We start from the raw sequence: 25,572 nt of genomic DNA, 5'->3' as shown, positions 1-25,572 counted from the left end.
CGTCTGGATTCTTTCACGTGGTGAGCAGGTGAGGCTCAGCCACGTTACAGCCTGTGTTAATACTCCACTCCTTTTATGGCTGCATAATATTCCACTGTAGTGACAAACCATGTTTTACCATCTGTCCATCAGTCAATGTATAGTTGGGTGGTTTCTATATTTTGGCTATTATGAACAATTCCACTAATTAACATTCATGTACAAGTTTTTTAAATGAATACGGTCATTTAAAATACTTTTTGCCAGATGCAGTGGTGCACACCTGTAATCCCAGTGGCTCAGGAGGCTGAGGCAGGAGGATCACAAGTTCCAAGCCTCGGCAACTTAGTGAGGCCCTAAGCAACCCAGAGAGGCCCTTCTTAAATAGAATATTTTAAAGGCAGGGGACGTGGCTCAGTGGTTAAGGGCCCCTGGGTTCAATTCCTGGGTTAAAAACCACAAAACTCTTTTATTTGGAAATAAACACAGACTCATAGGACATCTGCGTATTTGAAGGCTCTGGGTGGTGGGCCTGGGGACCTGGGTGGACAGAGATGCCATTTACTGAGCACAGGAACAGTGGCGGGGACAAGACGGGGGGCACGTGCTGAGGAACTAGAACTTAGGTTCTGATCTGAGTCTGAGGCCTAATGGCTGCCTGAGGAGCTGCCCGCTGGTGGGGGACGTCCACGTTGGGCACTCAGAGGGGCCAGGCTGGGGCACAGATTTGGAGTCACCCTGAAGCCGTGGGTCAGGTGTGGCCAGGGAGAGGTGAGGCGCAGAGGGAGGGGCCTCCTGGGCCTGGCTGCCCAGGGCTGCAGCACGCCCAGCCCCTCCCCGCCCCCAGACTCTGCCGCCGCCTGGGCAGGTCCCTCCCCCTTGGGGCTCCTCACGGTACCCGGGGGACCACTGTAAGGCTCGTGGGGGTTCACCAGGCTGTGGTGGCACATGCGTGTGAGACACGTCCCCGATGGCCCAGGCCTCGCAGGCTTCCAGCTCCAGGGACAGCAGGAAGGACCAGCCCCCCCCAGTGGGTCCAGAAGGCCAGCAGTCGGCCGGCACAGCTGCCTGTGTCCCAACCTCAGTGAGCCCGACAAATAACCCAAACCTATCGAGGCCACGGACCAGCGTCCCCTCGGCCACCACACGGCAAAGCCCATCGCCTCTGGGGACAGAGGGGCAGGACAGCGAGGGCCAGAACTGGTCCCATCAAGCCCAGCTGTGCGGCTCATGGCCCGGGTGCAGTCTGGGCCAGCTGCAGGTTTCCAGGGCCCGCCTGCCTGCTGCCCAGGGGCGTGGGGACGGGCGTGGGACCCGGCCAGGGCTGCTCCAGGCCCAGCAGCCACCACCCTCCCTGCTGCTGGTCTGGAGGGGCTCGGAGGCCCCCCCCCCGTAGCTGTGCCCGGCTACTGCACAGCTGTCCATCTGTCCGCAGGGTCCCCCAGCCCTGCAGGCATCTTGCTGGAGCTGAGCCCAAGCACCTGCCTCTGGCCCTGGGCGGTCCACTGGTGTCCCTCTGGGTTCTGGACACCTCCGCAGAGCAACCTGGGGACAAGCTAACCAGCCCACCCAGCCACCCTCCCCAGCACCCCTTTCGTGACAGTGTGTTCCCCCCCCCCCCATGGCCAGGCTGGAGACACAGGACTGCTCTACCCAGAGGCCGAGGCAGGACAGTCTCCCTGGGGACACCAGGACTTCCCAGCAAGCCCTCAAGTCTGGGCACTTCTCTAGCTGAACCTCGTTCGCTGCTGTCCACCCCTAAAGACCAGACCCCCGTGCTCAGCGTCTCAGATACCACGGGGACCCTGGCATGACCAGGAGGGCGTCCCCTTTGGCCTTGGCACTCACAAGACGTGAAATGAACTTGCTTTTAAATATTGGCCTAGGGCTGGGACTGGGGCTCAGGGGCCGGGCCTGCCTAGCCCTCATAGGCGCTGGGTTCCGCCCTCAGCACCACAAAAAAACATTAATAAAGATACGGAGCCACCCACCACGGAAAGTGAGTAATAAAAAAATAATAATTAGGGGAGGGAGACTCACGTTCGTGGAGGGAATTTACACCCGTCCCCTCCCCACCCAGCCCCGGCCCGCGGGGATCTCTGTTTCTCAGGACTCCCCCGGACACGATCACGAAGGACGCTGAGGGACGGCAGAGGGACAGCAGGGGGGCGACGTGGCTGTCGTCCAGCTCAGCTCAGCTCAGGGTCCCTCGGCTCTCTGCCCATCTCTCGTGTTTGGACAGGGCTGGCCCCACCTCCCAGGCTCATGCCATCCTGTGCCTGCCTCCGAGGCACTGGGACTGCCAGCGAGGGCCACTGTGTTGGCTCTCGGTCTCGTGTCCAGCGTGGAAGTGACAGGACGGGGAAACCAGCGCTCAACACCACAGCTCTCCAAGGGACAGGAAGGCGCTGAGCGTCGGATGTGTCAGTGCGCACCCCAGGACAGGGGGCAGGACCTGGGGGGGCACCCCAGGACTGGGGGGCAGGACCTGGGGGGTGGGGTACCCCAGGACTAGGGGCAGAATCTGGGGGTGTGGGGCACCCCAGGCCTGGGGGGCAGGCCCTGGGGGGTAGGGTACCCCAGGACTAGGGGGGCAGGACCTGGGGGTATGGGGTACCTCAAGCCTGGGCAGGTCCTGGGGGGCAGGACCTGGGGTGTGGGGTGCCCTAGGACCAGGGGTCAGGACCTGGGGGATATGGGGTACCTCGGGACTAGGGGTAGGACCTGGGGGACAGGACCTGGGGGGCAGGCCCTGGGGGTGTGGGCCCCAGGCCAGGGCGGCTCTGCAGGAGGTGGGCCTGGTGGGCTCCCCCACCCTGCGCTGTCTGCCTGGGGCCCCGTCCAGGCACCTCTCTAAGCCGCAGCTCTTCATCTACCACATCAGGACACTAATGACCCCCGAGGCCCTGAGTTTGGTGACTGTGGACAACGGGAGGCAGATGACAGGGCTGAACTGTCTCCCAGGAAACCGGGGCAGGGTGGGCGGGGCCAGGAGGCGCCACAGGCCCAGGGAGGACACCCAGCCCAGTCACGAGGGCAGAGGAAACCCCAAACCCACGGCCAGGCGCCGACCCCGGTGGCGTCCACTTACGGCTAAGTTCCTGTTGACCAGACTGCCCAGCTCCCCTGGGGAGCCGGAGCTCCGGACGGCCACGTCGTGAGGAGACACGTAGAGCTTTGTGTTGCTCACGTCGAAGAACTCGACCTCCGTGAGGCCCACCCGGGACACGCTGCCCCAGGTGGACAGGATCTCCATGGTCACACAGACGGCATCGCCCATGTCCCCTGGCGCCATCCTCCAGTTGTCCTTCAGGAAGAGAAAGAGACCACCAAAGGATCAGACACCACCGCCCGCGTCCAGTCTGCCCCTCGGGAGGGCCTCGGCAAGGACACTGACCTCAGGGTCTCGGCTCCCCGTCTTTACCACGAGGACAGCACCCCGGGCCAGGGCTGGGCTGGGGGTCAGTGCACAGCGCTGGCCTCCCACGTGCGAGGCCCCGGGTTGGATTCTCAGCGCCACGTAACAACAGATAAATAAAATAAAGGTATCGTGTCCCTCTACGACTAAAATAATGACGATGGCAGGTCTGCTACCCTGGTTGTAGATTTGCAAGGCATCTGAAATGCAGGGCCAGGGCCAGGGCCAGGCTGTGGCTCAGTGGTCCAGCACTTGCCCCAAACTAAAACAGCAAAATAAAGGATAACAACTGTGCTCCCCGCGCTTGGTGAGCACTGTGTTTAAAGGTTTGCCAATAAGTAGAAATGTTCTGAAACCATCCCTGTCGGCCGGGCACAGTGGACCAGGCCTGTAATTCCAGTGACTCGGGAGGCTGAGGCAGGAGGACTGCAGGTTGAGGCCAGCCTCAGCCACTTAGTGAGGCCCTCAGCCAATAAGCAAAACCCAGTCTCCTGATCAAGAGCAGGAAGGACTGGGAATGGAGGTCAGTGGTAGGGTCCCCGCTCCTGGTTGAGTCCTCAGCACCAACAAAACACAAAGGCCCGCTCGTCTGCCCCAGGCGCGTCTCCCCGTCCCTAGGCAGGCACGCCGGATCTCAGAAGGACACTCTACTTGGAGAAAGGGAGGTAATTAAACCAAAATGGGGCCATGAGGGTGGGCCCCAGTCCAGCGTGACTGCTGTCCTCATAAGGGGAGGAATCTGGCCCGGTCACATTGCGGGTGACCGTGAGGACAGTGAGAAGGGGCCAGCTGCACCCACCGAGCGAAGCCCTGTCCACTCCTTGACCTTGGACCTGTGGTCTCCGGAAATGCGAGAAAATCAGCTACTGTCGAAGCCACCGCGTCTGTGCCTTGCCCTGGTGACCTGGGCAGGCGGCTCAGTGAGCAGCCCCGACGCTGCCTCAGACAGCCCCTCGAGGCCCAGGTGGACAGGAGAGCGGGGACCCACAGGAGGCTGAGCAGGACACCACGGCACCGGGCCCCGGGCCCCCCTTCCCTCACACTCTGTCCCCCTGGGACTCCGAGGCCGCTTTCCCGGGCAGGCTGAGGGCCGCCATCTGTGTGAGCGCCACCCACAGCGGGCAGCCGGGGGGCTCTCCTGGCCCTCGGGCCGACTGCAGCGCTGGTCGCCTCGGATCAGTCACTCGTAAAATGGCGCTTTCCCTGCGCACGCGTGCCCTCTGTTAATTGGCACCGTGTCTTTCGCGGCCGCGAGCAGGATGCAGCCAGGGACCAGCGGCTGCCCCCCACTTGTGTTTTTAATTAATAGCCAGCAAGACGTGCTAGGGCTCCCGGCGTGGGCTTGGCCGCCGAGCGCCACGCGGCAGGAATGGGAAAGCAGATGGAGACGGGAGGAGAGGTCAGCTCGGCGGTCAGCCACATCGCTCCTCAGCCTCCTTCTCCCCTGCCTGGGTCCGAGGCTCGGGCTTGCAGGGTGGCCCAGCTGAAGGCTGGCTGACTGGGGGACTGGCAGGGCATGAGCCTGGAGCCATCCAGGGCCCTGTGAGCGGTCTGGGAGGTGCTGGTGGCGGAGAGCAGGGCCAGATGGAAGGACGGCTGCCCACAGAGGGGCTGCTGGACCTCCCGCCCGGAGCCGTCTAAAGGTGCCAACTCCCGAGCTGAGCTGCTAAACGAAGCTGCCGGAGGGTCTGTTAGTTAAGGAGGCGTCACCACCCGTCAGTCTGGCACCTGGGCCTTCTGTTGTCTGATGCAGGATCCCTCCTGGGGGAGCCGCAGGGACAGCAGCCGGGAAGCGCTGGCCCCTGCCGTCCACTGCCCTCTTGCGGAGACCACCTGATTTTCCTGTGGAAAAGTCACCTCTCTCTTTGCTCAGCCATGAAGGACACGAGGACTGACCCTTTCTGATCCCTACAGGCCCAGAGAATCAGTGTGTGCTGTCCTCTGGGCCACCCAGGAGGGAGCGGCTCAGGGGGGCACATAGCCAGTGTCATGCCACCTGCCAGGCTCAGCTCTGTGGAGGGCGCGCTCCTGACAGTGGGTCGGAGAGGGTGGGGTTGCTGTCCCAGCTATCCATGGACCTCGGGGACAGCAGAGCTGGGACTGGCACCGTGGGCGTGGAGCTCAGAGGTGCAGAGGACATGTGGGGACGAGGGGACACATACAGGGGCCCTGCAGGTCCAGCCCCACCAGCCCTGCCCTTGCACCTTCCATGACAAGCTAAGCCCAGGGGCAGACGGACGTGGTAGGACACACACCTTCTGCACAAAAGAGAAAGAATCCTGCGCTATCTGCCACCCTGTGGTTCACTGTCCTGCTGTGGACGTGGCCAGGCTCCAGCCTGGGCTCACATCGAACTTGGTGAGGATGACTGTCACCTGCTGCAGTGAACTTAACCGCTTCATATGTCCACCTGAGGCTCCTGACCACAGCTTGTCCTGGGGCCTGGCATCATGTGGATACGCCACACTCTCCTGGTGAGCCCCATCCTCAGGAGACACAGGTTATTTCTGTGCATTTCCCCAAACCCTAACCCTAACCCTCACCCTAACCCAAAACCCTCACCCTCACACTAATCCTTACCCTCACCCTAACCCTAAACCCTCACCCTAACCCTAATCCCTAACCCTAAACCTAACCCTAATCCTAAACCCTAACCCTAACCCTCACTCTCACCCTCACCCTAACCCTCACACTCACTCTAACCCCTAACCCTAAACCTAACCCTAACCCCTAAACTCTCACCCTAACCCTAACCCGAATTCTAAACCCTAACCCTAACCCTAATCCTCACCCTAACCCTCACCCTAACCCCTAAACCTAACCCTAACTCCTAACCCTCACCCTCACCCTCACCCAAACCCCTAACCCTAACCCCTAACCCTCACCCTAACCCCTAACCCTAACCCTCACCCTAACCCTCACTCTAAACCCTCACCCTAGCCCTAACCCTAACCCCTAACCCTAACTCCTAACCCTCACCCAAACCCCTAACCCTAACCCTCACCCTAACCCCTAACCCTCACCCTATGACGGTTCTCTGCAGACAGCTCTGCGCCAGGGTCGCTCTTTCTTTTTTTTTGGGGGGAGGAGGGTACCAGGGATTGAACTCAAGGGCACTCGACCACTGAGCCCAGGCCCCAGCCCTATTTTGTATTTTATTTAGAGATGGGGTCTCACTGACTGGCTTAGTGCCTTGCTGTTGCTGAGGCTGGCCTTGAAATCGCAATCCTCCTGCCTCAGCCTCCTGAGCTGCTAGGATGACAGGCGAGGGCCCCCACATCCAGCCAGGCTTTCTGTTGGGTGGTCTTCTCAAGGGGAGGAGGTGGGCTTGCTGGGCTTTCCAAGGCTCTCCCTGCGCCTGGCCACTCTGCTTTTTGGGAGAGTGCCATCCGTGCACACAGCCATCAGCAAGGCACGGCAGGCGGGGCTCAGTGTCACCTTGGGGGCCCTGGAGCTCACCTGTCATCAACAATAATTGGCCAGTGCAGCTACCAGATGGGGTGTTGGGGTGGCTCTAGTTTGCACGTCTTGATTACTGGCAGCGTGGGGCATTTTCCTAGGGCTCACGGGCTCTCTATATTTCCTCTTGCACGGACAGACTTCCTTCCAGAAACTTCTGGCCCACACCTTGCTTTCTCTGCTTCCACTGCCCAGTCATGCGTAGGACTGTGCTGGGGAGGAGGGGACAGGGGGACTCGGGCGGAGATGCTCAGTGGCCACCAGCAGAGGAATCCCACCGCCTAGGAATGAGTGGTCTCCGGACTCCCCCCAGCCTTCAGGGAGGCAGTGATAGTCTCTGCCCGGCTCTCACCTCTGGGTCCTGTGCTCGCTCCTTGCTTGAAACAACAATCCCGCTGAAATGGGCGGAGTCACTCTCGATGGCCTGCAGGACTTCCAGAAGCTTCTGCTGTTGTCTGAAATGGGATTTGTTTTGGTGTAGGCAGGGACAGAGACACACAGAGCACATCCCTGTCTCTTCCTTTGTAACAGCTCTATATCAGCGAGGACATCAGAGCCCAGCTGGAGACACCATATGGAGCAGAGCTGTGCAGCCAGCTAGCCTCCTGGGCTGGCCTCCTGATCAGGCCTCCTGAGCTGGCCTCCTGATCAGGCCTCCTGAGCTGGCCTCCTGGGCTGGCCTCCTGAGCCGACAGGGAACTCACTAAGACTCAAGAGCAGGGTTCAGCTGAACTCAGGTCTGGTCAAACTCAGCCGGTGGCCTGTTTCGTGTGACCCACTAGCTAAGGAAGGTTTCATGCTTTCAAAGTGTCATTAAAGCAAACCACACAACGCCAAAACAGCGGCCAGGTCACAGGCCTTCCCGTCTGGCCCTTTACAGAGACCGCTCTTCTCCCCTCATCTCGGAGGACAAAGGTGACCCAGCAGAGGGGGCCGGTCACTCCCCACTGAGCTGTTGAAGGCCAAGCACCCCCAAGTCTGGGCAGCAAGGAGGGTCTTGTGGTGGAGAAAGACACCCAGGTGCGTGGCCGCCACAGTGGACCACCAGTGCCCCCAGCCTTGCGGCCAGGCCTCTGCGTGGGCAGACAGCTCTTATTTATGGCCGCCACAGAGCACAGCCAGGTTTCCACCTGGGTCTGAGGAAGCTCGAAGGAAGGGACGGCTCTGCCCTGAGCCTCTTCCATTTTTTGACAAGTTATAAACAGGAGCCCCCTGGGCGTGCGCAGACCTGGGGCCACACAGCTTTGCTAATAAATTCCTCCTTCGAAAAGAGGAAGAGCCCCCTCCCCTTTCTGCACAGACGCAGTCTCAGCTCGGGGCTGCTTGGTGACCAGTACGCAGGCGGGATTTAGGCACCCTCTGCCCCTCAGCCTGGCTTTTGCACAGTCTGCAACACACACAACCCTACAAGACAGACCTGGGTGCGTGCCTGTGTGCCAAGGCTGTGCCAGGCCCCAGGGGGTGCATCTTTCTGAAGATTAAGGGAAGCCTTTGTTTTGATAATGAAACATGACAATTTCTCAACCTGACGCTACAAGATAAGGGACAAATGCTCTACCTGGACGAACTTGAACAGAGGAAAGGAGTTTCCAGGTCCGTGGCAACGTTGAGAAGGCTGTTTACACAGCTGGGGACCAGGGGAGCAGTGGGCTGGACGGGTGCAGAAGGAGGGTACAGTCTAGAGTGTCACTTTCAAATGGCCTGGCATGACAGGGAGTGGCAAGGAGAAGCAGGGCGGTAAGTCCTGGGGCTGTCCCCCTCTGTACCTGCTTCCCCAGAGGCCGATTCTGTCAATGGCTTGGTCCACGGCTCTGGCTCCCACTGCCGTCCCCGGGGGCTCAGGACTGCTGGTCACTAGGGCCTTGGGAGGCGGCTGAGGAGGGAAACAGTCAATTAACAGACGTCCATGCAACACTCCTGGCCAAGACAACGGGCCACTGTCAAAGTCACATGCCCCTCAGGCCATCGTCCTGCCCTGGAGACAGGAAAGAACTTGCAAGAGTGACAGTGGCCAGGGCTGGCCGACCCAGAGCCACCCCCGTGAGCCCCGTGTTCCGATCTGGGGGTTCCTGGGGCAACTGCTTCAGTGAGCTACTGGAAACTTTCTCACATCAAAAGTTTTCTATTTCACTGTGCACCGTGGCGCACACCTGTCATCCCAGCAGCTCGGGAGGCTGAGGCAGGAGGATCATACTTCAAATCCAGCCTCAGCCATGGTGAGGCCCTAAGCAACTCAGTGAGACCCTGTCTCTAAGTAAAACACAAAATAGGGCTGGGGGTGTGGCTCAGTGGCTGAGTGCCCCTGAGTTCAATCCCCTCAAAAAACCCAAAAACCTTTCTATCTCAGTGGAACTCCAGCTGTGTCCAGGGCAAAGCAGGCAGAGTCCAGTGGAAACCCTGGATCTGCCCCTCCAGGCCCAGACCTCCAACTGTGGAGCGGGCAGGGTGCAGAGGCCCTGCTGGCCGTGGGAGGGAAGGCCCTGCAGAGCCATGGGCACCCGGAGCTTTGGCTTGGCTCACCCACTGACCTCAGTGGCCTCCTCCTTGGCGGGCAGCAGACTGCTCCATGGTTTTGCTGGTGGCCCCTCGGCATCCTGGGAAGATGTCGTCACACGACGTGAGGTCAGAACAAAGTCGTCACCAGACACTCTTCACTCACAGAAGGGGGCAGAGGGGCAGAAACCCCAAACCCCCAGACACAGTGTGGGCGGAACACAGCCCCAGGAAGGGACAATAGTGTCCCCTGATGGCCCTGAGGGAGTCTGGGCAGCAGTGGTGGTGGGTAAAGCCAAGCAGACCTGGGCCACCATCTGAGCAGGCCACCTTGCTCCGTCAGGGGCCAGTGGCCACCAGGGCTAAGTGACTAGCCCTGCCTGTTTCAGGGTGACTGTGGGCACCAAGTGGGACAAGGCTCTTGGTGGAAGAGACAGAAACGGGCTTTGAGCAGGGACATGCGCATTGAGGACCCCCAGGGCTCTCCTGTTAGCAGCTCAAGGCCAGGGAGGCTCGTGAACAAGAGAAGCGGCGAGGCCCCTGGGAGCCTGTGGGGCTCAGGCTCGGGGAACCGACATCTGCAGAGAGCCAGAGCTTGGTGGCCGCCCTTCTTTCACGGACTCCGCTGTTTGCAACCCTGGTCCCGGGTAGCAAGGAAATCAGCCACAACGAAGGCAGATCGCACCCAGGGCTTCCAGAAATGGGCAAAACTGGGGCCTGGCAGGGCGGGGAGGACTGTCCCAGGTCAGGGAGGCCGCGGGGCCTCTCTCCCCACAGGCTCTTCCAGCTGCTGCTCAGACCCCGCCCGGCCCCGCCCCCTCGGCAGGCACCTGTGGGCCGGTGGGCGGGGCCTTCCCGCCGCGCAGCGCCCTCTGCAGGGCGGCGTTCTCCACCTGGATGGCGCGCAGCACCTCGGAGGCGGCCTCCTCGGGGTCCGCGGAGGTGCACACGGGTTTGCGGGTTGCTGACAGCGGTCGCTCTCGCCTGCTGCTGGGTCCTGGGGAAAGAAAACAGGAGGGCGCTGCTTTGGATCGTGTTCTCGGAGCGCAGCTCGGGATCTATTAGACCCGACTCAGGAAGATTCTCTAAATGACTGGCTGCTCCTCTCCAAAAATGTCAAGGTCGCCAGAGACAAAGCCAGCCGGAGAACCCTCCTCAGCAAAGGGGACCAGGAGGCAGACAGGCACGTGGTGCAGTCGTGGCCCTGGGTGGGAACAAGATTGCTGTAAAGAATGTTCTCGCGCCAGGTGGAGGCACCTGAATCCAGCCGGCGGGTGGCGCGGGTAACAGTGTCTTGAGAATGTTAAACACTGAATTTCCTAAGCCGACTGTGGCAATGGGACACGTTCCGGGAGAGACAGACTGCAGTGTTGGGGGTGAGCAGGAATGATGGCTACACTTAAATTCAGATGATTAGAAAAAAATTATAAACAAGTACATTTGAAAAAATGTACACATACATTAGAAAATCTGAGCACGTGCCAGCCCAGTGCAGGATAGGGCAGTGTTTGCATATAACTCCCTGACCTTCCCATGTACTCCAAATCATCTCTAGATGACTGACAAGACCTAGTAGAGTGCACATGCTGTTTGGCATCGCAAAATGAAAAAATGTTCACCACCATGAATCCTCAAGGAAATGCAAATCTAAAGCCCAAGGAAGCCGGGTGTGATGGCGCATGCCTGTCATCCCAGCAGCTCAGGAGGCTGAGGCAGGAGGATCGCAAGTTCAAAGCCAGCCTCAACAACGTAGTGAGGCCCTAAGCAACTCAGCGAGACCCCGTCTCTAGCTAAAGTACAAACAAGGGCTGGGGATGAGGTCCAGGGGTTGAGGGCCCTGGGTTCAATCCCCAGCACCATAAAAGCATAAACAAAAACAGAACACCCCCAATGAGCTGTCCCCTCACCCGTCAGAACGACCACAAATGACCAAAACAAGAATGAAGGGCAGCACGGATTTGGGGAGGGCAGCTTGTACAGACCGTGGGTGGGAACGTAAATGACCCCAGCCTTCAGACAACAGCAGAGTGTCCCTTAGACCACTCACAGCACAGCTGGCCTCGACCAGCATCCCCCATCTAGATCCCCCCAAAGCCTGTGGCAGCCTCATGGCAGAGATGTCTGCAGCCACAGCAGCCATGTCCCGAGCCAAAGCGGGTCACCAAACATGTGGGTGTCCACTGAGGGACGCACGGATTTTTTAAAAAATGTGTTTACACAACAGACTGTGGTTCAGCCATCAGAAAGGACACATCCTGTCGTTTGTGGCTACATGGATGGGACAGAGGGCATCGTGCCAAGTGACATAAGCCAGGCGCATACAGAAAGGCCACCCGTCTTCACTCGTTTGTGGAAACTAAAAAGACTGGTCACACAGAAGTAGAGGGTAGACTACAGGGGACTGGGGGGGGCAGAGAGAGGTGGGGAAACGGGGACCCGAATACTGTTGGGCGGGTGAGCACCGTGTGCTCGAGGACAGCGGCGCTCCAGCTGACGACAGCCTGTCACACACACGCCACACGGCTGGGAGCTTAGGGTCTTAGCACAGACAGGAGGCATGGTGTGAAGCCGCAGGCGTGCGCTGAGTGCAGACCGCAGTGCTCACCACCGGCCTGCGCGTGACTGAGTGGCCACCTGCACCATGTAAGTAAGTCCATGTCGATCATAAAAGCCGAGTAGCACTGGCTGAGGCACTGATGGCATCTGTGTCCCAGGCAGGAGGCACACAGGCCATGTCCAGGGCTGGCTCCAGACGGCAGGACACGGGCTTCACGGGGACAGGGCTCTTGTGGACAGCTGAGCGACTGTCCCAGCACCCAGGAGCGGGTGTGAGGACGAATCGCCCAGGGACCTGAGGAAGGAGCCACAGGTGCAGGACATGTGCCACCTCCCAGCTGTGGCCGGTCACACCCAGCTCCGAGCTCCCCCCACTGCCCAATGCCTTTCAGTTTTCCAAGAAAAGCTAGAATTTGAAATCTGTGCAGGGTCATCATCGCGAGGGGAGTCTGGGGGGTGGTCAGTGGTGAGGGCCACACGGGGACCTTGTCCCTCAGTGGGGAAAGGATCAGGTCCCTGAAAGAGCTGGGAGGACAGGATGAGTGGGAGAGAAGCTGAGGCCATAGCCTTGACCCTTCTCTGGGGCGAGAGGCGCAAAGCCCTGAAGCCTAAACTCATCTTGGCCCAGGGCAGGCAAGACAGAGACAGGATTTAACATCCCAGGCCCTCCACTGCACCCCCCCATGCGCTTCCTGGATGGGGGAGACACTGCGCTGGGTGTGGGTGACAGAGGTGGCAGCAAGCACATGACTTCACAGAGACAGGGTCAAGGGCTAGAGATGATGGGCGAGGATGCATCCATCATCCGAGATGCCTGGTCAGGGAGGAGGACAGCCAAGTGGAGACCCAGAGGCAGCCAGCCCTGTGAGTGCACACGTGGGGAGGCTGCTCCACCCCTAGAGCAGAGCAGGTGCCAAGGCCCTGAGGCCAGTAGAGCTCGGCATGCGGGGTGGGGGGGAAGCCAGGGCAAGGAAGGCTGGCAACCAGAGTGGGGCTCAGTTTGTGGCTTGGTTCTCGGGGGGCCTTGAAGTCCATCAGCCCCCCAGGCAAAGCACGTCATGAGGTCACACCCGTCTTCTTACTGTTATATCCCTGGCATCTGGCAATAGAGCTTTTGCCAAATGCAAGGATGGGAAATGACTTCAGTTCCAGGGATTGTAAACCTGAGCACCTGTGACCACGGCGGAAGCAGGCTCTCCCCTTCAGGCCTGCAGCCAAGCAGAGCGGGCAGGCCCGGCCCCAGCAGGCCTGCAGAGGTTGCCGTCAGAAGGGACGGAGCTCGCGCACCCGGCTGAGCGAAGCCAGCACCCTGACGTGGGTGGCGCAGACGCCGGCGCTGGTGGGAAGCTCGCAGCACCAGGACCAGCAGGGTCTGAAAGGCAGAGCTCCTTTCCCATTTCCTGCAAGAACGCTGATAAAATCGGCCCCCAAATAGCCACGTGGCTCCCAGCACTGGCCAAGGCGCGAGCCCTGGGGCCGAGAGCCACAGTGCGCCCCAGGTGGGTGGAGGCCCACTGTGGGGACCCGGCAGGGGTGCTGTCCTTCGCTACCGAGACCTGCGCCCAGCTCTGCCTGGAAAGCATGCTCTGGGGACATCTTCTCCCCGGGGACCCGTTTCACCTGCAGAAGACCCTGTGCCCCAGGCGTCTTTCATGTGGGGGACACTCCTCCCCAGTGACGGGGTCATCGGTGCTGCCCGTGCCCTCTGAGTCCTATGATGCTAAGAAAACACTAAAAATTAAAAATTAAATCATCCTTCCTCCTAGTGAAGGTCAGCTCTGCAGCCCGTCCCTGTGCTCCCCCCTGCTGGCTGCCCAGAAGCCTCGGCGCACGGGGCCCAGTTCCCAGATCCCATTCTGCCCGGCGGCTGGTGCTTCCCGCACGCCCCCTCCCATGGCGCCAGGGTGACCGCCTTTTAACTCTTTTTGACGGTCTCATCGCTCACTGGTGAGGCTGGCCGGAGCGCCCGCGGCGGGGCTTTATTCTCACCATAGATCTCGAGGATGGAGGGTTGACTCACCCAGTGAACGTGAGCCCAGCAGAAGCCAAACTGCAGGTTTAATTTATCCCAAGCTGCTCCTTTCTGGCCAGAGCTCCCCTTCCCATAACCACCTTCCCCGCTTCCCTGGCGCCTGCCCCCTTCTGTCTTGCAGAGAACCAGAAGCCCCGTCACCTCGGGAGATTTACCAGGGGCAAGACGTGCGATGCCACAGGCAGCCTGCGGCTCCCCAGCCAGTGACCTGCTCCCTGGCCAGCCGTGACTCCAAAGCTCAAGTTCAGAGTCGCTACAAAGTCATGTTTTACCACATGCAAGGGACCCTGGGGGTCACTGGAAACCCACTGAAATAGCAAATGTTAAACCTGAGAACAAGGCTCAACTGCAGTGACCACAAACCAACGGCCCGCGGCAGAAACCGCCTCCGGATGTTGCGCGACTTTTATTTGATTGACGGATGGATCGATTGATTGGTTCTGGGATCCGGGGGCTCTACCCCTGAGCTCCCTCCCCAGCCCTTTTTATTTTGAGACGGGGTCTTGCTGAGTTGCCTAGGCTGCTATTGAGGGGCTCCTCCTGCCTCAGCCTCCTGGGTCGCTGGGTACAGGTGCGCCACCCTGGCTGCCTTTTACTGCTTTTGTAAGAAACTGGAAATAGATGACGAGCTTTTTTTTTTTTAAAGAAGCAAATCCACCTGGAAATCGGGATCCCCAGCATCTCTTGGAGAGCTGCGTGCCTGGCCCGCCTGACCTGGCATTCCAATTGGCAACCGTGGCCAGGGTGCAGTGGCGTGCCCAGTTACACAGGCGCCCGTGTCCAGCTTCCCTGCTCGGCCAGGAAACCACCCCGCTCTGCGTGGCAGGAGGTCCAGGAAGACGCCTGTCGGCCTGTGACGTCGCACTCACCTCCAGAACCCACAGGGAGGGTGGGGAAGGGAAGGTGCACCCAGGGGCCATGATGACGCCCCAAGACCCCAAGACTCAGCGCCGGTGGGTGCCCCACTTCTCAAGGTGGAACAGACCCTGGGAACAGATGGCCCCAGCTCCTCCCAGCCACGTCGCCACGTGATTTCCTGCATTTCCTGTCAAGGCAGGCAGTCTCCTGCCCTAGCTGGACTTGGCCTGCTGATTCTCCTTGGTGGCCACACATTAGCCATCAGGACCAAGCACAGAACAAAGGCGCCCACACCCTGGGGCCTGTCCTCCGCTGCTGCCCGGGGACCGTCCCTGCTGAGGTCCTCAGGCCACACCAGCTGCCAGGCCCCGGGTGAGGGGAGGCCACGGGTCCACCCAGCCCAGCCACCCGCCCGCGCTGCAGAACCCGCCTGCAGACACTTGCATGGTCATAAAGGGCTGCAGCTTGAAGCCAGGGCCCTCGGGTGATGGTGAGGTGACTGCCTGGCCTTTCTGTCGCCTCTGAATCTTGTTCTGGGCTCTCCATGGCAGGCCTGTCCTGTCCCTGGCTACTCTTCATCCATCTGTCTATTTATCTATTCTGTGGTGCTGGGGATGGAACCCAGGGTCTCCCACACGCTGGACAGACTGTACCCCGGCCCGTGCTGGTCCTTCTTGAGCCCGGGATGACTCGTGATTTTCAGGGAACATAACCAAGGCCCCCGGACTAAGTGGCTCCCGTTCCTCCTGGACGTGACAGTCCTTTGGCTCCCCAGCCTGGCTCTGAGATTGAGGACTCCACGACCTTGAACAGTGACCTTCCCTGAAGTATCGATGGCACAGCTGCTCGAGGAGCCAGACACCAGAAGCGGCCAGTATCCAACCTGACTTCTATCCGACGGACCAGGGATTTCTCTGCCATGGTGGCTGGGAAGCTCAGGTCCCCACTATGACTACTTCATAGCAAAGCCCCTTGGGGACGATGTGGGGGGGGAAACGGGGACCCTGTGCCTCTGTCTTCCTGGCCCAGGGGCCTCCGCACGCCCGGGTCTCCTGTGGGGAAGCGCTCCGGGCCCACTCGGCTTGGTCTCTGGGTGGGTCTGATGTGACCTGCCCTCTGGCCAGGCCTGGGTCAGGACAGACCCACATCCCTGTTCTGGTTTGGAGGTGAGGGGTCCCCCAAGCTCACGTGTGCTGGGGCTGGAAATGGCTCAGGAGACAGCGGCTCTGGGCCCACGCTGGGCCGTGGGGAGAGTCTCTTCCCCACCAGGGCTGCAGAGGGACAGGGAAGCCCGGGCCTCTGGGCCACAGTGAAATACCGGCTGACCATGACCCCAGATGTGGGTCCCGAACATCAGGGTCAATAAGAACTGGCTAGGAGTTAAAATGCTAGTCGTTGCCCCAGCCCCACTGAGTCAGAAACTGGGACTCGGGCCCAAGGACCCACAAGTGACTCCGATGCGGTTCAGGCCCGAGAGCCTCTGGACTGGAGAACAGGTCAGTGATGAAGGAACAGTCCTGGCCATATTTTCTGAGAACCTGGATCCCACCGTGCCTGAGGCCATATCTATAGTCCTGGCCTTTTTAGGTCTGTGGGCAATGCATCTTTCTTGTAACTTAGGCCAGTTTGTCGCTTGCTGTTAGTGAACATTGACTAACATGAGACTCTGGATCTGAAATAACCGTCTTCCTGCGGCAGCTTTTCCAACTGAACGCCAACTACAACTTGCCTGCTCCCTCTGATCCACTCACACCAAGGGGCTACTTCATTATTACAGCTGGCAGCTTGTCGGGGAACAGTGGTCCAGACACATCGCCTCCCTGGGACCCTGAAACCTCGACAGTCAACTTTCTACATTAAACACTAATGTTCCTCCAGAAGCCACCGGGTCTCTGGAAGGAGATCATATTTGTTTCCTAGAAGGTCGATGGCTGGGGATGGGGCAATATGGGACAAGAGGCCCTTTCATTACAATGACACAGTCACACTGAACGAGGGGAAGGCCACCGTGGACTTACAGCACAACACAAGACCAATCGTGTGGGGCTGGCCAGAGAAAAGGGGCAGGGGAGAAACGACTCTTTGAAGAGGATGGGCCACAGGTTATTCTTCTGGAATGGGAGGCACCTAATTCAAACGAATCCTTCTACTCCTAGAAAACGTGGGCCGGCAGGTTGTGGTGGTGCTCACCTGCAATCCCAGCGACTCGGGAGGCTGAGGCAGGAGGATCGCAAGTTTGAGGCCAGCCTCAGCAACTTGGCAAGACCCTAAACAGCTTAGTGAAACCTTGACTCAAAATAAAAGGTAAAAAGGGCTGGGGACGTGGATCAGTGGTAAAGCACCCCTGGGTTCAAACCCCAGTACAAAAAAACCCCACAAAAACAAACAAACAAAAAAAAACCCCAAAAACTGGACCAAATAACATATAAATATGTTGGGAAAAAAAGAGATCCGATGACACGGAGTGAAGAGGGCTGTGAAGAGTGACAGGGTCAAGAGCTGAGGGACCAGAGAGCTGAGCCGAGCCCAGGCCTCCCCCTCCAGGTGCTGACGATCCTGAGCAGAAGAGCCAGGAGGCCGGGGAGCCCGGCTGGACGTGCGACAGACGGGGCTGCAGCCTGAGAGCCGGGTGACCAGCAAGTAGCCGGCAGTGACTGGTGTAGAAAGGTCAGCAGTGTGGGCAAATCCAGTCACCATCGACTGCATGAACTAATGACAATCACGAGGTCTCGTGGGTTGAAACCTAGGTGGCATTAGAATGCACGAGGACACCATCTACAGTGGAGGGAGGTGGAGCTGAGCCAGGCCTCGTGGGGGGTGGGGGAGGGGAGCTGCGAACTCGCTGATCAGAACAGACTCAGCAAGTCAGGAACACGCTGTCATGACCAGAAAGATAATGAAAGGCTTGTAACTCACAAGCTAATGACGGGAGAAGAGGAATAACACAAGGCAATTGGCTCAAAGGAAGGTGAGAAAGGAGAAAAAGACAAACGTAAAACAAGTGGAACAAATAAACGGTAGACAATAAGACAGGAGATTTAAACTCAATACCTCAGCAATCACATTAAACGTAAATGGACTAAACGCTCCCATTAAAACACACAGACTGTTAGAGGATAAAAGTAAAAACCAATTACAGGCTGTTTACAAGAGACAAACCTTAACATAAAGATGCAGAACGTCGGAAAGTGAAAGGGTGGAAAAAAGACAGACTATGTAAACAGTAACCGAAAGAAAGCTGCAATATGTCTGTATCAGACGAAGCTAACTTTAAGGCAAAAAGCATTCCTAGAGTAATAAGAGAGAACATATAACGAGAAAATGTTCAATTTACTAGGAAGATAGAAAAAAGTCTAGCTTTCACACACCAGAAAAAACAGCTGGCTGGGCATGGTAGTGTACACCTGCAATCTCAGTGACTGGGGAGGCTGAGGCAGGAGGACCACAGATTTGAGGCCAGCCTCAGCAACTCAGTGAGACCCTGCTCATAATAAAAAATAAAGAGAACTAGGGACGCAGCTTACTGGTAAAGCTCTCCTGGTTTCCATCCCCAATACTCCTCCAAAAGACTTTTCCAAATAAGACAGCCCCACCCAGGTCAAAGCAGGGCAGATTACGTTTGCCTGCGGGAGGGTGAGTCTGTCTGGGATTCTCTGCAGATGCCTCTGTTCCTTGTGCCTCTGGTGGTGTGACCATCCCAGGATGCTCAGCAGGACGCCAGGGTTTGAAAACACATCTTCCCCACAACCCAGACCCTGGCCAAGGCCAAATGCTCCGTCTGGCTCGGCCAGGGAGCCGTGAACCTTCCCACCCCGGGAGAGAGGCTGGCTCCAGGGCCTCTGTGCAGAGTGGGCTCTGCAAAGCCTCTTGCTGCCCTTGACCACCAGTCTGAGGGACCCCAGGATGGCTCTGGCCTCTGCCCACGTGGCTGCCCTTGGAACCTGCTCTCTGCAACCCCGTTTCCAGTGAGGGAGGTGACAATGCAGGGACCTCAGTGTTCCTCTTGGTGACCCAGCTCTCCAGACCTGGCCAAGTGTATCTAAGAGACAAATGCTGGGCCCCAGCGGTGCTCGGGAGGGGGGTCCACCACCTCCCACGGCGGCCTCTTGAACGACAGATGGGACAAGCCACTCTCCCACCAAAGGCCAGAAGGAGCTGGTGACCGCTTCCTCCCAGGTGCACCCTGTGACGTGCGTTCCTGTCCGAGCGCAGGCTTCTCTGCAGTGGGGCAGGAAGGTCATGGTTACCACCGTGACCACCTTGGACAGTCACCATTCACCCGGCCTCTCTGCTCTCCCCACTCTGGTTTCCCGTCACCCTGATCTCACCACCTGTTTTTACTTATCTGACAGTAGGCACACGACAGCGGGCGCATTGTGACGTGTTCAGAAAAGCAAATAATGAAGCTCTCTCTATTCGGACACTCAGCGCTGTCCACGCCCCCCCCCCCCTTCTGGACTCTGCTGGTCGACCTGTTACTCGTTCATTCATTCTGGGGGTTGGATGGAGGCGGGACTGACCCACTGGGCCCCACCCCCAGCCTCTTTTATTTTTCTTTTTGAGACAGGGTCTCACAGAATTGCTTAGGTCTCCCTAAATTGCTGAGGCTGGCCTTGAACTCACGATCCTCCTGCCTCAGCCTCCCAAGTGCGGGGATCACAGGCGTGTGCCACTGCGCCCAGCTGTTTATCTATTTATTTTAACAGGTGCATTGTAGGCACATACAGAACCGGAACACGTCGTCCTCACATATTTTTGAAGTTTCGCACTTATGCTAACTGTGCCTTGTCAGACCATCTGAGAGCTTTCCAGAGAGAGGACTAATCCTGATGAGCTGAGCTCTGCTTCTCAGGGGGCTGCGTGAGGGCCGTGTTACAGGGTGGGCCGAGTCTCCTAAGCAGATGTTAGACCCTCACCCTCTTTCCTGGGAATGTGGCCTTGTTGGAAATAGGGTCTTTGCAGATGATCAAGGTAAGATGAGGTCATCAGGGCCATGTGCGGTGGCACACACCTGTGATCCCAGTGACTCGGGAGGCTGAGGCGGGAGGATCGCAAGTTCAAAGCCAGCCTCAGCCACTTAGCAGGACCCGGTCTCAAAGTAAAAATAGAAGGGCTGGGGACGTGGCTCAAGGGGCGTGCACTCCTGGGTCCTCACTGGACACGGCCGGTGTTGTCATGACTGGGATGTCTGGACACGGACACTCGTGCACCCTGGGAGGAGACCACGGCGAAAGGGCTGTGCTGCCACAAGCTGAGGACTGCAGGAGCTCAGGGAGGGACCTGGGACGGGTCTCCCCTGGGACCTTCTGTGGACGGCCCTCGACACTGGAACTTGGCCTTCTAGCTTCAAACTGCAAGACGACGTGTCTGGTATTTAAGTCACACAGCCCTGGCAACCAACCCAGGGTGCAAGGAGACCTTAGCTGACATGTGGCTTGTCTTTTAAAAAATACTCATGGTGACATGCATGTATTAATGAGCACTAGGAAAAAAGGTGACAAGTGACTCAAACCTGGATTCTGGGCATTTTGTTGCTTAGAACTAGACTAAGGTGGTATGATTTATTCAAAATCTAGTTTAGCTGGCGCACGAATAATTAGGAGCAGAGATTCTGCAGCTTAGGTTCTCAAACACTGACCGGTCTTGAGCCATGGGCTGTGTGACCTTGGACAGATTCCTTCACCTCTCTGTGCCTGTGTCCTCTGTACCAGGATTTTGATAATGAAGCACCTACTGCGTGGGTTATTTGGATGATCAAATGTACGATGACATCATTGGTCCTGGACATAGCCTGGGAGTTAGGTGGGTGCTTTGTCAGCGCTGGCTCTTAATTTTGTTCTTTGGATGTGGAAGATCCATGATCCTGGCACATGCCTGAGAGGAAGTCCTGTCAGCTCAGTGGCGAGTGCCACAGTGCCTGGCCACGGTGGCATAGGGGCACGGTGGCACGCCACCCTGGGTTCCATTGCTTTAATGACTGGCTTTGGAGGAACTTCTGAATGCCCCTGAGACCTGCATGTTGCAGAGACGGCACGGGCAGCGCAGGCGGAAGCGGTCAGCCGGGCAGGCTCAGTGACCACGTGGGACGGCCCCGTTCCCAGCCCTGGTGCAGCTGCAGGGCCGATGGCCGCTCACCTTGCCTGGGGTCCCTCTCCTCTCTCCCTCCCAGACCCTCCGGGGGCCAAGCTGGGACCCACAGCGGCTCTCACGGCAGCTTCCTCTCCTCAGACCCACTGCTGACCCGACAGACCGTGGCACAGTGGGCCACTCCCCAAGGTGATGCCGTGTGGCCCCGCCACCGTAGGACCTTGACTGCCGCCCACCTCTACCTTCCTCAGGGCCCAGACAGGCCTCCTCCCCGGCTCCGGGCCTTTCCAAGAAGCCACCTCTGCCCCTTGGGGTCTGGCTGCTGCAGTCCCTGGGCCACTCCCCACAGAAGCAGAACCCAGGGCAGAGCCCGGAGCCCTCCTCTGGGGGCTGAGACCTGGGTGGCTTGTCCACGCACAGATCCCAGCTCTGGGGACCTGGGTGCCCAGTCTCCTTCACAGCTGGAGCAGACCCGGCCCCGCCCCATCCACATGAGAAGCCCAGGCCCCACGACACGGCCGGCCGACTCCCAGCTTCCCCATCCCATCCCGCAGGCTCCGGGCCTTTCATTCTCAGGCACTTAGCAAGGGAGAGAGGAAGACTGCGGATCTGTTTTAGCTGCCTGGATCCAGCTGTGCCTGAAGGTCACCCTCCTTTGTCCTCCTCGGTTACATGGCTGACATTCTCCTTTAGGTAAAGTCACTCTTCATACCTGTTATCTAGACTGTCTTGTCTGACATTGGTAGCCTTCCCAAGGGGTTAACTAGCAGCGCCTGGGTGCCATCCTTCCACACACCCTCAGCCAGACCTCCTCCCAGCTCCCTCCCTACAGGCCACCCTGGAGACTGGACTTAAATAAAGCTGCATGAACAACTCCCTCATCTACCCACCCGGGCCTTTCTCCCTCCCGGTCTCTCTGGGGAGTTTCTCTAGAGACCCCGACTGACGAGCCCAGCCCTGGCAGGGAGAATAGGGAGGCGAGTTCCCCCGGTGGTGCCCCACGGGGCACCTCACTCCCGCGCAGGGGCCCCAGCTCTTACGGGAGCAGGCCCTCTCCTGGTCCGGGGCCACCGCAGGCGGCTGGGGGTTCCGGTTCAGGTCAGGTTTGGTGGGAATGAAGACCTCGGGGTCGTCCTTCCGCTTGGCTGACAGACTCCTCTCCCTCTGGTGACCTGCAGGAGGCAGGTCAGTCAGACACCGGCTGGTGGGCTGGGCTGGGAGGCCACAAACCACGGTCAGCCACGGACGGCCACCTCAGAGGGAAACAGCTGCTGCCCTCGGGATCTTAGCTGGAGGGGAGGACAGCTGAGGGGACGCGAGAGCCGGGCGTGACAGGGGCTGCCCCAGGTCAGGAGGCGCGTGCAGCCAGAGGGCGAGGGACCGTGTGTGGCCTGCGGCAGTGAGGAGGCCCTGGGCTGGCCATGGGCACCACGCTGGCACTCCGGACTTGGGAACAGTGTGTGCAGAGGCCTGGGGCGGGCTGACGGCTGCTGGGCTGCGAGTGGGCAGACGGTGCTGGGCCAGGCCCACGGGGAGGCGGGTGAGAGTTCCAGCTTGGGAGGATGAAAACTGGATGTGGGCGGTGAAGGTTCCAGAAGGTGAACGCACTTTAATGACACTGAGTGGACTGGGAAATGGTTAACATGGGACACTTCATGTCACCTGTACACTGACAATAACCCGCACCCTGTGCGCACCCACACGGGGCGGGGGAAGCAGGATGGGGCATGGGAGCAGCCTGGGACATGCGAGGTCAGTTCCTGGCTGTGAAGATGGGCGTGCTGAGCTGAGCAGCTGGACGTGCTGGACGAGGCCTGGACACAGGGTCCCGCAGCCTCCCATGGGTGCCGTCCCGCCGACACCCTGACCTGGCTCCAGCGGGACCCAGATCTGCAGGATGACAAACCTGTGCTGTTTGAATTCATCGAGTTTGTGCTCACTTGTTACAGCAGCAGGAGGAAACTGATACAGCCTACTAGAGGGGAGGACTCTGGGGTCCAGGTCATTTGACCAAGGTCACAGAGCTTGGTGAAGGAATTGGGGTTTGGCCAGGCCTGCCTGGCTCCAGGTGTGGCCCTGAGTCCCTGGGCTCCCTGGGTACCAGCCCCTCTCCTCTCCACATGGAGGACATCCAGAAGTGGTAGCTGAAGGTCCACCCGGGCCATCAACAGTTTAGAAAGGATATCTTCTAAGGACCCAAAGACCAGACTTTGTTACTGCAATCCTAGGCCCCCCGGTTCTTCAGGGACCTGGCCCAGAACTTCCACCGGCCTCCTCTGCTTAGCTCCATGGCTCACTCAGTCCTTGTCCTGGGCACACCACGCCCAACCTCCTCCAGCCCTGGTCTTGCTGAGCCCTGCACCTGAGAGTTGGGCCCCAGCTGGCCCCAGCTCATCCCTCCTGTCCCAGCTTCAATACACCTCCTCTGAGGTGCTCTGACCACTCCAGCTACAGTGGCCCCAAGCCCATCCCCCACCAGCATCTTGTTATAATCTTGGTGGCTTTTGAGACCAAACGGTCCCTGTCTCTCCTCCTTAATTTCCCAACGTGACCCTGACACCTGGCCCTCCCCTTTCCATGTCTTAGAAAAACAACTCTACCTTCCCGAGTCCCATGCCTACCTCTCATTTGTTTCCCACCCTTGGAGGTGACACGAAGAGTGACCTATTGGCTCCCCAAAGCCCAACTCCTGCTTTATGACTTTGTTTGGCCTGTTTGTTGAGCCTAGTGGTTGACAGCTCAGGCTCTAGTCTCAGACTTTTGGAGTTTTGATTCCAGCTCTGCTTCTTCTTACTGTGTGACCTTAGGCAAGTTACATGACCGCTCTGTGCCTTGGTTTCCCTTCCTGTGAAACAAGTACAATGACAGGATTTTCCTTGGGGCTGTGGTGGGGATTCAAGGAGGGACTCCATGGGAAGCTCTTAGACTAGTGTCTGCCACATGTCAACAGGATAAATGCTGCCTTGTTCCTGTTTGTGTATTGATGTGCATGGCTCCCGTCCCCCTTGCTGGCATGGAGTGCCACCGGAGAGGACTGCCCTGCCCTGGGGGGTGATGTGCATGAGAATGAACAGCGGGACCAGCCGGCTTCTCGGGTCACTGGGACTGTTCTCAGGTCTGCAGCTCCAGTCCCACGCTGGGCTCTGGGGAGACGCCCAGAGGCCCCGGGGCCACCTGGCCATCCTTTCTTGGGAGCTCGTCTCCTGCTAGGGCTAAACCCACCAGAGGCTGCAGATGGAAGGGGACAGAGGGGCAGGGCCGCACTCACAGCCCTGCGCAGGGCCATCGTCAGCCCCAGTCGGCGTGGGGACTGCCGAACAGCCCAAGTGTTCAAACACAAAGTGCCAGGAGATTCGGGCCTGTCCTTCCTCACTGCTCTGGGGCCTGGTCCTTCCCACCCAGAAATGGCCGGACCCGTGTCCAGGCAGGACTCGGGGGACCTCCTGGAAGCCCTCCCCTGCCTCCCGGCTCTGGCAGAGGAGCACATTCACACTGCCCCGGCCACTCGCTGCCCAGCAGGTGGGCACGCACCTCTGTGGACTTGGCAGTGACCTCCCACAGCACACAGGCCAGCTGGGTACCACAGGGGAGGCCCGCGCTGGCCCGTGGCCTGGCAGAGTGTCACAGGCTGGGGGACAGAGGCAACTGGGCTGGTGAGACAAGGTACCCCAGTGACAATTTGGGAGCACAGCAGGGGCCTGGCCAGCGGGTCCTGGGGGAAGTGCAAAGGCGACTTGGCAGAGAAGGTCGCCCTGAGCAGAGGCCGGGGAGGGGCAGGGCCAGTGTCAGGTTCAGGTTCAGGCTCAGGCGCGGAGGGCGCTGGGGATCCTGGCGGGAGCAGCTGCGCAGGGCAGGAGGGGACAGGACACGGGGGCAGGTCTGAGGGACAAGTGTCCTCGTTGGAGACACAGGCCACGGGTGTGGCCTTCCCAGGACTGCCCGCTACAGACTCGGCTATGCCCCCAAGTTCACCTACCGAAGTCCTGACCCCAGGCCACCCTGAAGGTGGCTATATTTGGAGATGGGACAAGTCAGTTAAAATGAGGCCACTATTGTGGGGCCAATCCAAGACCTATCCTTGGGAGAAGAGAATGGGCCCGGTGACACAGAGGAAGCCCTTGGAGAAGCACGGAGACGCCATCTGCAAGCTGAGGAGAGGGACTCGGCCCTGGACTTACTCCTGCCCACTTCAGATGCCCCAGCCCACTAAGGCCCCGCCCACTTCAGATGCCCCAGCCCACTAAGGCCCCGCCCACTTCACATGCCCCTGGTTTCCCTTTCCCGATATTCAGGTCAGTTCAGGAAGCACGACCTGCTCTTTGCTGGCTCACGGCTTTGGGGACGCTCTTGGGATGGAAAGAGGGGCAGCGGGGCCAAGTCCTGAGCCAGAGCTTGGGGTCCGCAGCACTGGGCGGGCCCAACGGTGCCAGGTGATTAGTTTAGAGATGGCACCCGACTCGGGTGGGTCCCCTGATGTGGTCTGGAGAGCCCGATCTGGGAGTTTTGCTAAAGCTTTTAGGAAAGAAAAATGCACTTTCCAATGGAACTGCCAAGCCAACATCTCACAGGAAGGCACAGCTGTGGCTCCTCACTGTGGACACTGCCTGAGAATGACACCCACCAAGTCACTGCAAAGGGGAGGAGATGAGAGGGAGGGGAGGGAGGGGACAGGGGAGGAGAGGGAGGGGAG

General features: G+C 59.1%; 1 protein-coding gene across 6 annotated transcripts in view; it reads right to left on the bottom strand.

Annotated features, from left to right (window-relative positions):
- Positions 1–25,572, bottom strand: part of Katnip (katanin interacting protein) — a 142,725-nt gene that overhangs the window by 43,185 nt on the left and 73,968 nt on the right. For 5 of the 6 annotated variants that reach the window (XM_048789697.1, XM_048789696.1, XM_048789695.1 and 2 more), the window contains 6 exons: positions 21,923–22,054; positions 10,180–10,346; positions 9,385–9,450; positions 8,623–8,729; positions 7,209–7,311; positions 3,071–3,286 (listed from right to left, as the gene is read on the bottom strand). In XM_048789697.1, the coding sequence (XP_048645654.1) occupies positions 3,071–3,286; positions 7,209–7,311; positions 8,623–8,729; positions 9,385–9,450; positions 10,180–10,346; positions 21,923–22,054 (791 nt within the window). The remainder of the gene's footprint in view (positions 1–3,070; positions 3,287–7,208; positions 7,312–8,622; positions 8,730–9,384; positions 9,451–10,179; positions 10,347–21,922; positions 22,055–25,572) is intronic. The other variant, XM_048789698.1, reaches the window with a different exon arrangement.

Source organism: Marmota marmota, unplaced genomic scaffold (assembly GCF_001458135.2).
Source record: "Marmota marmota marmota unplaced genomic scaffold, marMar, whole genome shotgun sequence".
NCBI classification, from domain to species: domain Eukaryota; kingdom Metazoa; phylum Chordata; class Mammalia; order Rodentia; family Sciuridae; genus Marmota; species Marmota marmota.
This window is presented reverse-complemented; position numbering and strand designations above follow the sequence as displayed.